The sequence below is a fragment of the Cadophora gregata genome, assembly GCF_030347475.1.
Source record: "Cadophora gregata isolate MNR1 chromosome Unknown scaffold_9, whole genome shotgun sequence".
NCBI classification, from domain to species: Eukaryota; Fungi; Ascomycota; class Leotiomycetes; order Helotiales; family Ploettnerulaceae; genus Cadophora; species Cadophora gregata.
In genome coordinates, this window is record NW_026695932.1 from 2,105,626 (window position 1) to 2,118,609 (window position 12,984).

The following is a 12,984-nucleotide window of genomic DNA, read 5'->3' on the forward strand; positions in this document are numbered from 1 at the left end:
GGCGCATCGACAAACAAACAAAGGGCCATCCATCCCACCTCTAAGGGAATTAATATTGTCCCTCCGTCGCTCTAGCCAGCGCATCGTCCGTCAATGCTTTTTATGAGTTAATTTACATTGACGATCAAAGTCTATATCCTCTCCTCTCGGCGAATGGCGAATTGAAGACGAGAGCGCAGAGAGAGAAAGAGTTTTCCTCGATGAGATCCGTCCTTGGCAGTGCAGTACTTATACCTCACAAGGTACTCAATTCCAGCAACTCGCGCCCCCACCATCCATGCCATGCCCTGCCCTGCCCTGCCCTGCCCCAAGGCAACCTGGGAGTTATCCTTCCCTTTCCGTTTCCTTGTACCGCATCACATCTTGTCTCCGTCTCTCTGGTATTCTCTACCACTGCCATTGTGTGTCATTTCTCTCTCTCTTTATATATACATATATATACCGGTGTGCCAGCATCCACCAGCTGAGTGATTTGTGATTGTTCCGTTCCGCTTTTGAGATACCTCACAAGGTACCCAAAGTCCAGCTCTCCACCACAACCACCCACCTCTTTCTTCCGGCAGAACCAACCAACCCTTCTCGAAATAGTCCATGAACAAAGTCCGCCGACTAGCAAAACCGTCTTACTCTAGGATCGACGATTGTTCTCCATCGCAACAACCTTACGCAATATCATATCCTCGTGAAATCAACATCTCTTCGAGTCCTGGAAATTGCAGCTGTTGTCGCCCTTCAGCACTCAACTCAAATTCAGCCCCATCCTCAACTCTACCTCTACTCGGTAACCCTACGATACGTTGCTTTGCGAACACGATTGGCGGACATATATATACCTTGATATATAGAGCTCGCAGGTTGGCGAGCGGGAGCGGAAGTGGGCAGAGCAGAAGCTGAGAAGCGTCTACATCGTCATGTCGGAAGTTCCAGCCTTTGTCGAGGTATCTTGCGATAATGGCAATGAGTACGATGGCCGACTGGGCCTCCGAATATCCTCCATTTTCGTAATTGGATTTGGGTCTATGCTTGGTACGTTTATTCTGCGGTACAGTCTGGCTTTGTTATGGCACAACTAATGCTATGTATATAGGCGCCTTGCTGCCAATTGCTCTTGCGAGAACAAAGCGCATGCATGTTCCTCCTGTAGCATTCTTCATTGCGAAGTATTTCGGTTCGGGAGTAATCGTTGCTACAGCATTCATACATGTGAGTAACTCCTACTCGGCCGTCTCAATGATGCAACCATTCCGAACAAGCGAATAAATACTTATGGAATATAGCTTATGGCACCGGCCACAGAAGCGCTTCAATCACCATGTTTGACCGGCGCGATTACGGAATACAGCTGGGCGGAGGGGATTGCCCTTATGACCATCTTCACCATGTTCTTCATTGAACTGATGGCCTCAAGATTTGATGTTTTTGGTAGCCATGAGCACGAAAGCGAGACTGTTGATCCTGCGAAGAACTTGTTGCGAGATACCGAGAAGGATGGTGGGTCGGACAGTGCATTGAAGAAGTGTAAGCATTCTTCTATTTCCATTCAAAGGCCGATGCTGTCTCTACCTGTTGTTCTGAGTAGCGGAAGATAAATCTGGTTGGTTGAGATGTCCTGAGCTAATCAGTCTAAAACAGCATCCAACGGATATGGCCATGCAAGTGCGAGTGCAGCTTCAACTGTCAACAATGTCGTCGGCGAAGGGGCATCGAGAGTGATATCCAATGGGCGTGTACCAGGAAGGGAAGATGATTTCAGCTATCCTCCCGGAGGTCAAGATCACCTGGGACACAGTCGGTCTCACTCCGATGATGACGAGCATTTCGCAGCACAGATGACAGGACTTTTCATCCTCGAATTCGGCGTCATATTTCACTCGATATTTATAGGTCTCACTCTAGCTGTTGCAGGATCAGAGTTCAATGTCCTATACATCGTGCTCTCATTCCACCAAACATTCGAGGGTCTCGGTCTCGGATCCCGACTAGCAACTGCTGCGTGGCCGAAAAGCAAAAGCTGGCTGCCATGGGCAATGGGAGCAGCATTCGGTCTCACCACACCACTCGCTATTGCCATTGGACTTGGTGTGCGTAGCAGCTTCGAGCCAGGGAGTGCTCGAACTCTCATTGTACAAGGTGTCTTCGACGCTATCAGTGCTGGGATTCTGATCTACACGGGACTGGTAGAGTTAATGGCTCACGAATTCATGTTCAACCCAGAGATGCGAAAGAGCTCTATCAAGATAATGCTTTTCGCTTATGGCTGCATGTGCCTCGGAGCTGGACTCATGGCTGTCCTTGGGAGATGGGCTTGAAAGGATGACAAGGACTAGATACAAGATTACGACTACATTCCTCCGTTTCATGAAATGTTGCAGGGAATGACTGGATTGAATTCCATAGGACAGGGATAAAGGGTCGTCATAGAAAGGCCGATTCAAGGATTTAGAGGAGTAGAACTGAAGCCGGATATGGGGATGCACAACATGGTATGGAATCGGATGATTCTTGATGAGTACTGAGAATAGAAGAAGCTTGGATAGGGCTAGAAGCATAGCCTTAGAGAATGAAGTTCGCTGACCTTCAGCTTTTTACGTGCAGGATTTTGTGCCATTTGTCGAATCTGAACATGGTTGTTTGTAACGGGGCAGCATTCATTTTGCGATTGCTGTGAGCAGGCCGCTGGATAAATTCCTTCATTTCCGAATGAAATGCCAGGTGGCTGTGTTCGTACGTTCAGTCATTTTCGGAAGGGCGGGGGGTTGAGGTCTTCTTTCACTATCTACCGATGAATCGCGGTCTTCCATATTCCAACTGCAAATGCCCGTCTCCTGGGGTTGAAGATCTGGACTCTGTCCCAGAAGTAAAACCACTCCAGGCATGTACTGCGTACTTCGACTAGACCAGTGGTCTCGCCAATATTTCAGTACATGCTTCGTGTGAATATTGCTACAGCTTCCGTCAGATGTATAGGATGCGATAGGCGAATGTTGTGAGCTAGCAGCGGAAGCTATGATAGATATAGCGGGTGATTCCACTTAGGGTTCCGCTCCCACATACCCACCTCAGCAGCCGTTCTTAAACAGCTGTAAATTCTGAAGAAATAACTCCATCCATTATCCGCTGAAGAGCTAGCTGTGCTAGAATCATCAGTCGTCACAGATGAGGCTGGAAGAGAAGATGAGGTGCATGCAAGCGACTTTTAAGTGGATAACGATGCCACGAGGACGTGGTTTTTGTGAGAATTGAGTGAAGGAGATGATACTCTAGAGCTTCTTGAACATGACTTTGGTGAAGTAAGAATGAATGTTCATGATTTGCCGATCAGGGATGCCAGATTCAACCCATTAAGATGATGGGATGAGTACTTCACTGCTTTGATGAGACTGCTCTGTGAGGTTGGCTTGTTAATGCAGTACAGTGGAACGGTGCCATACACCACGACTTACTCGATCGCGCCTGCCTCCCCTCCAACAGCGACGGCTCTCATGATAGCTAGGCGGTCTTTCTCCTTTCAGCATGCTATAATTTCCCTCCCTCTCCATTAATTTGAACAGCAAACTGCCCTATTATTCCTGCAGAAGTTTCCTGTATCATTCTTTCACATCCATACCCCTACACGTTAATACTTGCTCGCCGTGTGGCACTTCTGGATAGCGTTGCTGAACCGTCACCGTGGCGAACACAGCTTACCAGACCCGCACAGATTCATCAAAGGGACGGTAGACTTAGGGCTATTCCTGAAGGTAGAGGAGCGAGAAACGGTTTCGAAATGGCACGGAATACACACGGAGACTGTTATGCTCGGCTACGACAAGTTGAAGTCCAGCAAGATGTCAAAGAAAATTCACCGCAGATGAACTTCGAGTTTAGTAGAGACTTTGCTCTTCTGGAACGTCTCGATTCTGAAACAATCCTCGAGATCTACCAGAATTCAGAGGAACGGGGCAAGAAGCGACTATATGAGGAGAAACGGGCTGTTGTCTCAGCGCGGATCAAAGAGGACTTGCAGCGAGACAACAAACGAATCGGGGAAGATCGCGAGTTGTTTTACAGGATGGAAAGTGAGAAGGACATGGACGCTGGGGCGTGTTTCAGAAAATATGCTTTGAGTTTGATGAGGAACAAGCGTAGAGCGAAGGAGTTACATTGGAAAGGGAAGTCAGAGCCAGCCGAGAATGTTCGGGCAGATGGGAAGAATTCTCCTGAGGATGTAGACTCACCCCTATCGGACCCGCCAGAGATGGATTGTGAGTTGGATTGGAATGATTCTGTATCTGGGAATGAGACAGATACCCCAGGGATCAAAAGTACGCCCCAGGAAGTCGAGTTCGAACGGGGAAGAGCCCTAACTATACAGAATATCGAGGACTGGGAGTCTGTGGTAAAGGAAAGCGGTAGGGTGTATGTTCTCCGTTGTGAATGCTTCAATAACGAGAACCGTTGGTACGGTTCGAAAGGCAAGACCGAGGACGGCATCAGAAAAACGTGGAAAAAGCATAGCAATGAGTTCCACGAAGACGAAAATGGAATCATACGGAAAAAAGACGTGGTAAAAAAATTTGGATACCTGGTTGAGGACGCAACTCTTAAATGGTATGATGATTTCAGGAAACGTTTTGACGAGAAACTTGGACGCAAGCGCAAGAAAACGAGCTCCAGACATCTGTCGGAACGCCCTGGACAGTTCGGGGGCTCAGATAATTCTGCAGACTTCTCAGAGCGGGAAGATGGTCACCGCCATGACAATGGCGAAGGTAGCAAAGTAAGCTCCGCAGAGAATCAATCAGGTACGTTGAGGCCAGCGTATCTTGTTCTCAATATGATGCAACTCTACGTTTGAAGCTAATTCAAAACCTTGGAAAGTCTTCGTTCCTTTGGAGGATACAGACGACAGCTGTGATGGAGACGCAGATGAAGATCCTGTAGAGCTGGAAGGTCAAGACGGTCCTAAAAACCTAAATCATGGGAAAGAGGTACTCCCAGAAGGAATCAAAAATGAAGAAATTGAAGATAGAGGCCTTTTCATGACACCGGCACCGGCGGACCGTGATTTGGACAGAAATTATCAACCAAATTTGCACAATCAGACAGAATCCAGTGAGTCTCAGGATGGCTTGCAAACTATTCAGAATATAGATTCACCAGGTATGAGAAGTCGCGGAGGAGCTACAGTCTCATTCGTATTGGCTGCAAGAAGCTCTTATTGACGAAGGGTAGTGTTCCATCAGCTGGGTCTAACTGGTCCTAAAGGTATGAAGCTTCTCTCTCTCTCTCAAAATCAAGTCTTAAACGTGCACTCATCTCTATAGGACCCAAAATTCCACCGAATCTCACAGTAGTGACTTCCAACAGGTCCTCGAATCAGGAAATGTCTAATCGTGCAGCGTCACCATTTCCTCGCAAACGATCGCCAGAGGCTGTTTCGGGTCTAAAACAGAAGCGAAGAAAGATTATCACAAGCTCAAGTGAAGAGATAGATTATGATGAATGAAAAAGACTCAGAGGATAAGCTCAATCAATCGGGAAAACCCGGTGGGAAATAGACAGTACTTCATAAAAACAGACGAGAACCTGAAGCCTGGAGGCAACCTAAATGGATGGCGGACCTGAACTCGTCCAATCTCAAGATAATTCTGGTTCAAGTCTGAGCAGCTCGAGATCCCTGTTGATGGATAATTGATTTGATAAAATCTTGTATCAAAGATCCACAGCTTGCGCGGTCCATTGCATGCATCTGCTGGCAGCAAATATAATTACAGCGCCTAGACGAGCATGAATTGTACGCCCAGCAAGCATTACCAAGTCACTTATTTCTATAGGACCTTCATCATGACCTTTTCTATATATAAATGAATCCAACTTCTCCCTATGCAGTACTCGCCGCTTGATCTACTGCAGCGAGCCAAGTCCTGGCAACGCCAGACAGTGTGCCAAGCATTAAGCGAGAGTGAAGTAAACAAGACGCCTGGAAGTCAAACTGACAACTTTCCCGGGAGTCTAAAAGAAACGACTTTCACTTTTTAAATTCCAGAAAAATCATTCATTGATGGCTTCTTACTTGAATCCCGTTCTATATTGTCTGGTGAGACCCAGTCGCTTGGTGGAGTTGCTACTCGAACTCCTTGGATGTTACAAGAAAGAACACATACAACGCCAGTCGGAGAGATAATGTGAAGGACTAGATTATAGTTTAGATGGCTCGAGGAAGTTATTTATTCTGTGATCAGAAAAAGCCTTTCAGTCAACAAATTTGTCGACACCGCTCAATGACAGAAGTTTCTCGTAGTACGCCATGGCTTAGATACGGCATTTTAGCTCCAATGGTACAATACAAGTCAATCCCAGCAATTTCTAAACTTGTGTTTTCAACTCAAATTTTCACTTGTTTGTGTCCTTAGGCTCTTTGATATCCACGGATGCACCATTGGTAGGCCCCTGGTTTCGAGAATACTCTTGTAGCCTTCCACAATATGAACTAGATTACCGTCGAATGCTCCATAATTGATTTCATACATTATATACAACTAGGTATATCTCGACAAATATAATCATGCCTTTTTACCCTCTAGATTCATTTAATCCGAATGATGTCGGCCCCAGCCAAATCCACTAGCGATCTCGACTAGAGCCCTGAGTCCGCCCATGCGCACTTCAAGATGGCTTGCGATGCTACTTCTGGCCAGAAAACTGAGAGGGAGGAGCGTGTCCTTCTGGAAGACCGAGGGGAACGCGAAAACTTGAGGATCGATGCACTAAAAAAGGAATATAGGGAAAGGTGACTCGGGACTAGGAATAGGAATGGGGATAGGGATTGGAGGACGTCATTCATTGAGACGAAGTCTGAGGAATGGCTTCGTTTGGGAAAGATTGTGAGACTTAGAGGAAGAAGTGCTGCACTGGCGCAAGATGGATGGAAGGTGGACTCGGATGATGGTGATGACGAGGGAGAAGAGGGAGAAGAGGGAGAAGAGGGAGAAGAGGGAGAAGAGGGAGAAGAGGGAGAAGAGGGAGAAGAGGGAGAAGAGGGAGAAGAGGGAGAAGAGGGAGACGACGAGGAAAGCGACGACCTTGCAAAATCGCAGCTCGGAGATGAACCAGATAGCCCTGATGATTCCAGTAGCGATGACACTACAAGCAGCAGCGATATTTACCCAATAAAGCTCGATGACCGGCCACGCCGATCCAGACCAACACCGACACCCTCTGGCCCAGGTTGCCCCGTAGCTGGAATCAGATACTGTATGACCGTGGTCCCCACTCTACAGTGGACCATGACCGAGCTCACGGGGCTACATAGCCTGACTTCGATTGGAGGGATGTCATCACTACATTTGGTGGCAGTATCAAAGATTTTATGGAGGAGTGGTATGGCGAGCACACGAAGGGATTCAACAAGTATGTCGAGGGGAAGAAGGCGTTGGGATATGAGACTGGGATGTATCTATTGATTCATTACTAGGCCCAACTCCAATAGACTCCCTTACGAATATCATTCCTCTCGCCATGAATGGAGCAAACAGGAGAAGACTTTGCAAGAAGGATCATCGCTATCCGGTATACGCTGGCAAATCATCGGGCTTGGGAATTTTCCATCACTACCAGCTTATCGAAACAAGATGTAACAGCCAACAAGCATAGAATAAAACCTCACCTGCCACAAAAGCACCAAAGAAGAAGCCAAATTCCTACGAACTTTCTCTCCTATTCTACGAAGATGACATAGATCCCGAATCGCAGCTAATCATGGACAATCCGGTCACCAAAACGGGAGCGAAGATATTCGGAGCCATTAAGAATACTAATGGTATGATTTGAAGAGAAAATGAAAATGCATGTACGCATACCCTTCTAAACCTTACCAGTCCCTCCTTTTCCAAAGGAACCTTATAACTTTCTCAGGAACTTTGTTGACATCTGCACAGGGACAACAGACTATGCACGAATCATCCATCCTTCTGACATTAACTACCTTGCAGCGTTTACGAGCTGCATCATGTCAGAAAAATCTAGGCTTGATGTTTCGATTGCTGAGCGAGAGAAGATGGACTTCATCTCATCGGTCAGCCACGAACTCCGCTCACCTCTGCATGGCGTTCTTGCTAGTTCCGAAGCATTACAAGAGACATCAACGGGACTTTTACAAGATGATATGATTAGAACCATCACTGTCTGTGGTGAAGTCCTTTTGGATACGATGGATCAAATGTAAGATCCACTTGGCAATACCCGAATAGGTACGATTCACTAAACTTTGCAGTCTAGATTATGCCATTACGTCGAAATCCTTTCTCCCCAGAAAGTTCTCATCCAAGTCCAACACCAGCACACCGACAGAAAGCGGGGCACTAAAGAGAATGAAGCATGTAGATCTATGCGACATCATCGAATCCACAATGGAAAGTGTTTACTACGGGCATGATTTTCACAAATCAACATTTGCCACTTCTGAAGATCTTAAGTCTCCGGCGAGCAGTCTCATCAAAGCGAGTTCGACCAATAGCAAAGTGATGCTCATACTTAATATTTCCAAATCAGATTCCTGGATTTTCAAGTCTCAAGTCAGTGCCTGGACAAGAATACTCAGTAAGTCTTCATCCATTACAGAAGCTCAAATGTTAAAGACAAACGGAGCGATAAACTGTCTTACCACAAATCAGCGTAGAGTCTCATGATAGGGTCACTGCTGATCTCATCTCCAGTGAACTTGTTTGGAAATGCCCTGAAGTATACAGGAGCAGGATTCATCAACGTCTCATTAAGAAAGGGGCCTTCCCCATCGCCAAAATCCTCTGGGTCACACGTAGTCACTTTACAGATCGAAGATTCAGGTAGAGGAATGTCTGAAAACTATTTAAAGTATAATGTCTTTACACCTTTCGTACAGGAAGATCAAATGGCCGTCGGTACTGGCCTCGGTCTCTCCATTGTTCGACATCTTGTACGAGACCTGGGTGGGCTGATAGATATTCAAAGCGAAATCAGACAGGGGACGAAAGTCACAGTCTCGGTTCCTCTTCATTCGCCCTCAGTATCACCAATTGAAGGTTCGACCGACAGCCAGAATCTTCTCCATGATGTCAGATTGCGAACCAAAGGACTTCGACTGTGCCTCGTGGGCTTCGACTATTATCCTGATGGTATGTACACCAGCATGATTGTTGATCACTTGAAGTTTGAAAAATCCGCCGTCAAACCTATGGTCTTGTGCGACCTCAGCATTTAAGAATCTTGCTGACTCTATGAAGTGAAAGATGAACCCACAGGGATTCTTAGTGCACATGCAAAGTCCATGCTCGGTTTGAAGCAATCGTTGACCTCTATGGCGTCTGACTGGTTTTCAATGGAAGTCAGCACAAGTCAAAGTTTGGAATCAGCAGCCGGAGATATTCTACTTGGACTTCGTTCCAAACTAATTTGCTCGAAGAGCATTCCAGCTCAATCCCATTGATCGTATTCGAAGATACGGCAGAGAGTCGCCTGTTGGGTACCAGAGGAGTTTATTACCTCTGAATGCCGTGAGTTCGCCCTTTGATTTTGTGGATACATCACATCTCTTCTTGGCTTCCAACGTCGTGACAAATTCTCTGTGTTCCAGAACCTATTATTATTATGTCCAACACTGAGCTGATATCTTGTAGAGCTGGTCCACATAAGCTTGCACGTGCTCTGAAGGTCTGCCTGGACACGAAACTTTCCCCAGTGGCCAGTACAATAGCGTCCGCAAAGATACAGAGCGCTTCTTTGTCTTCAGATCTAAGTCCGGCCAGCGCTGAAACTCCCATAATCGTTCCAAAAGCTGCTCAAGCGGGCATGTCAAAGAATTTTCAGGTTCCGTCATCAACACCAACCCTTCAGGACCCGGTCCCCGATCATGCGGCTCGCCTTGCTGATGTGTCGAAACGACTTGTTGAAGAGCAGGAAGACTCGTCTTTGAATGGAGAGAAAATCGTATCTTCTCCTGTCACGAACTCCATGTCGCCAATTCCTAGTCCGGTAAGGAACAAAGTTCTGCTCGTCGAAGACAATGCTGTGAACATGAAGGTAAGCCTCTTTTAGCCCATCGGATCACATCTCACTGACCCACAGATTCTCATGCATTGTATGAGAAGTACGAAGCAAGAACATGTAACAGCAATGAACGGACTCGAGGCTCTAGAGCAATACCAAGCCACACCAGATGTTTTCAAGGTTATCTTTATGGGTACGACTCCCCATCTGTTCATATGAGATGTTATTGATTTTGTTTAGATCTCTCGATGCCAATCATGGACGGCCTGACATCAACCCGACACATCCGAGCCTACGAAGAAGAACAATGTCTACCTCGAACCCGAATCGTTGCCCTGACATGCTTCTCATCCGAGAAGTACCAAAGAGACGCCTCTGACAGTGGAGTGGACCTTTACCTCGTCAAGCCTGTCCCAATGAAAGCTATCAAACCTATCTTGGCTCTTGATCCAGAGGATTTTAGTCATCGCGATGAAGGTCTCAAGACTCCGAATAGCTTTGAATATGGCTCTCCTATCAGGAAGGTATCGCTTGATGGTGGTCAATCTGGCATTGAAGGGCAAAACACAAAATGAGGAAGGGTTGCCGGACAAAGTACTTCGAAATTACTGGCAGTGTAGGGCTGGTCCTGCTGGCGAGTTTGCTGTGCAGTTCGTCAAAAAATGTGATGATTGGAGGACTGCTTGTAATCACAGGTGGTTTTGAATTGTGCGTTTGACTTATATTACTCTTGGCGTTACAATAATTGTTTGCATTACTTAGCTCATCAATCGAGATTTGTTATCTGCAGCTTCAAGCCGAGATGATGTTCCACTCCACTCCTACCTGGAAAATCAGGCTTCCAATGGGTGTGTGCTTCAAGCTGTTGGAACGGCTACTGGAAGTACTTTCTCCAACAAAGGTTGATCGGTGGTAAGATGCATTACAAGAGGAAGATAATCTTTTTATGACACGGCTTGTGAGGGGTGGATGTGAAAGATGAGTGGTATCGTGTGAGTTTGGTGGGACGGGACTAGAATAAATAGAGGATGGGAAATCGTAATGCCGGTGATGGATGTGGTGACAAATAAGATAGGCTGCATTTCGTGCAAGGCCAAAAAAAGAGAGAGGGAAGAAGAGGAGGAGTCTAACGATTTCGTGTGCGGTTAGGTGAGTGTGTTTGAGGTGGCACGGTAAAATTGAATTGAGTCAGACGAAATGGAATGTTTGAACGGGATGGTGAGGGTTTGGTTGTGTGGTAGGGTTTGTGTTGGAGTTATTTATTGATAAGGATTTATGTTGAAAGATGTTGTGGTATTATACAGTGGTATCTGGTAAAGAAAACATTATTCCGACGCTAACCTGTACATCGCCTCCCCACCCAAAATCAGTGCTCGCTATCCCGTCGCTCTGAAAAACAGGAATCATTATAAAGAAAGTACCCCGTAGCCAGTGACTATTCATACAGCGCAGGCCAAACCGAGATCGCACAATTTATGGTTGTTGAATCTTCGACTGCGGTTGATGTAAAGTGTTCAGACATTGTTATGTCCATGGTGTCTGTTCTCGTTCAAGTGACCGTCCTGGTGGACCTCCTTTGCAGCAAGAGTGTTGTGAGTCTTGGTGCGACGCTTGTCCTTGATGACATGGTAGGCAGCAGTAGCAGCGTGGAGAAGACTGTTGATATTCCGTTAGCATTGCACAAATGTATTATGCATTCAAGGAGTTAACTTACGTGCTGACAATAGCCAAAATGAACGTCCCCCAAGGCAAGTTGCAGTTCACCGAACTTGGAATTTTCGTATTTATAGCAGTGTATCTCGTCGCATTGCAAGGCGCACTCGATCCATGACGCTTAGGACTAGTGAGCACCGCAACTGCAGTGAAAGCTCCAACGAATAGCAGATCCAGCACGATGAAGACTATGCGCAGCATGTTCGAGCCGGTTCCCTTGATGGCGAACTTGAGTGCCATGGCGATGAGCGTGTAGAGGACGGCGGCGGCGAGGATGCCTTCCACGGCGCCATTGGAGCGGGTTGCGCGGCCGGCGAGACTGATTATCTTGCGGAGGCGGATGGAGAAGACGATCAGGGAGGTGAGGGAGGAGAGGAATTGGAAGGTGCGGAGGAGGCGGTCGAGGAGGGAAGGTTTTCTGTGGGTGACGGTGCCGTCGTTGTAGGTGCTTCGGGTGTTGTTTGCTCGGGAATGCATGGTGAGGGGTGTAGACTTCTCGGAGGTGTGTTGTGAAGTTGTGGGTATTTGCTGGTTGGTGAGGAGAGAAGTGGTGTCTGATGTATGGAGAAATGTTTAGTAGCTGTCAGGTTAGTACTTATAGAAGTATCACGATAGCAGAAATCCAAGAGTCTCGAGACTAGGTAGGGGTCAATAATCACTCGTCATAGGCTTCACATAGCCTAGACTCAAGGCAAAGAGTTGTATGTCGTCGACTCATATTGTTCCATGATCAAAGCCAAGGTCTTAACGCCTGGTTCCGGCACTCTTACCAATTTTTCGAATCATTTTCCAAGTTGACGGAGATGTCACTCCGGGATCCTCGAAATACCCTCTGTGCGCTCATCCAATTTCGTCTGGTTTCAAGGCAGGGCGACGAGATATCCATGGTAACTCGATATGCGCTCATCACTTTTAAGATCAGAAACACATGCCAGCCACTAACCGACGAGAGCGCCACAGGCGGTGAGGCTGAAATGAATGGATACAGACCCGGAAACGGCGAATGGGAGTGAGACACGAGAATGAAGACAAGGAGGCTCGAGAGGTTCAGATGAAAACAAGGTATAAGCGAGGTCCCATCGTCACCGCCACAGCATGTTGGCACCAAATGGCGATACGTCACGAGCCACAGCAGCCTGCGCCACACTTTATTCGCCGAGATCAGCCACAGTTGGGAGGATTATCAACAGGAGTTGACAAAATGCCAACGTAGGGGAGATTTGGAACCCTTGTAAATGCGGAGGTATCCTTGCTCTTCCGGCCCCA

General features: G+C 47.0%; 5 protein-coding genes across 5 annotated transcripts; 4 read left to right on the forward strand and 1 right to left on the reverse strand.

The window, feature by feature from the left end:
• Positions 1 to 911: 911 nt before the first annotated feature.
• ONS95_014936 (uncharacterized protein) lies at positions 912 to 2,309 on the forward strand (the record flags this gene model as incomplete). The annotated part of the gene is made up of 4 exons (XM_058508620.1): positions 912 to 1,026; positions 1,088 to 1,203; positions 1,278 to 1,518; positions 1,633 to 2,309. 4 exons carry the CDS (start codon positions 912 to 914, stop codon positions 2,307 to 2,309), a joined length of 1,149 nt encoding a protein of 382 aa, XP_058356307.1.
• A 1,457-nt stretch (positions 2,310 to 3,766) lies between these two features.
• ONS95_014937 (uncharacterized protein) lies at positions 3,767 to 5,488 on the forward strand (the record flags this gene model as incomplete). The annotated part of the gene is made up of 4 exons (XM_058508621.1): positions 3,767 to 4,784; positions 4,861 to 5,142; positions 5,215 to 5,247; positions 5,307 to 5,488. 4 exons carry the CDS (start codon positions 3,767 to 3,769, stop codon positions 5,486 to 5,488), a joined length of 1,515 nt encoding a protein of 504 aa, XP_058356308.1.
• A 1,415-nt stretch (positions 5,489 to 6,903) lies between these two features.
• Positions 6,904 to 7,155, forward strand: ONS95_014938 (uncharacterized protein; the record flags this gene model as incomplete). Its single annotated transcript, XM_058508622.1, has 1 exon — positions 6,904 to 7,155. One exon carries the CDS (start codon positions 6,904 to 6,906, stop codon positions 7,153 to 7,155), a length of 252 nt encoding a protein of 83 aa, XP_058356309.1.
• Positions 7,156 to 7,268: 113 nt separating this feature from the next.
• Positions 7,269 to 10,712, forward strand: ONS95_014939 (uncharacterized protein; the record flags this gene model as incomplete). Its single annotated transcript, XM_058508623.1, has 9 exons — positions 7,269 to 7,392; positions 7,457 to 7,551; positions 7,636 to 7,801; positions 7,920 to 8,202; positions 8,255 to 8,580; positions 8,697 to 9,201; positions 9,636 to 10,038; positions 10,084 to 10,198; positions 10,246 to 10,712. 9 exons carry the CDS (start codon positions 7,269 to 7,271, stop codon positions 10,578 to 10,580), a joined length of 2,352 nt encoding a protein of 783 aa, XP_058356310.1. The 3' UTR covers positions 10,581 to 10,712.
• Positions 10,713 to 11,482: 770 nt separating this feature from the next.
• Positions 11,483 to 12,328, reverse strand: ONS95_014940 (uncharacterized protein). Its single transcript, XM_058508624.1, has 2 exons — positions 11,720 to 12,328; positions 11,483 to 11,661 (listed from the first exon to the last, which is right to left on the reverse strand). Exons 1-2 carry the CDS (start codon positions 12,193 to 12,195, stop codon positions 11,520 to 11,522), a joined length of 618 nt encoding a protein of 205 aa, XP_058356311.1. The 5' UTR covers positions 12,196 to 12,328; the 3' UTR covers positions 11,483 to 11,519.
• Between the last annotated feature and the right edge of the window lie 656 nt (positions 12,329 to 12,984).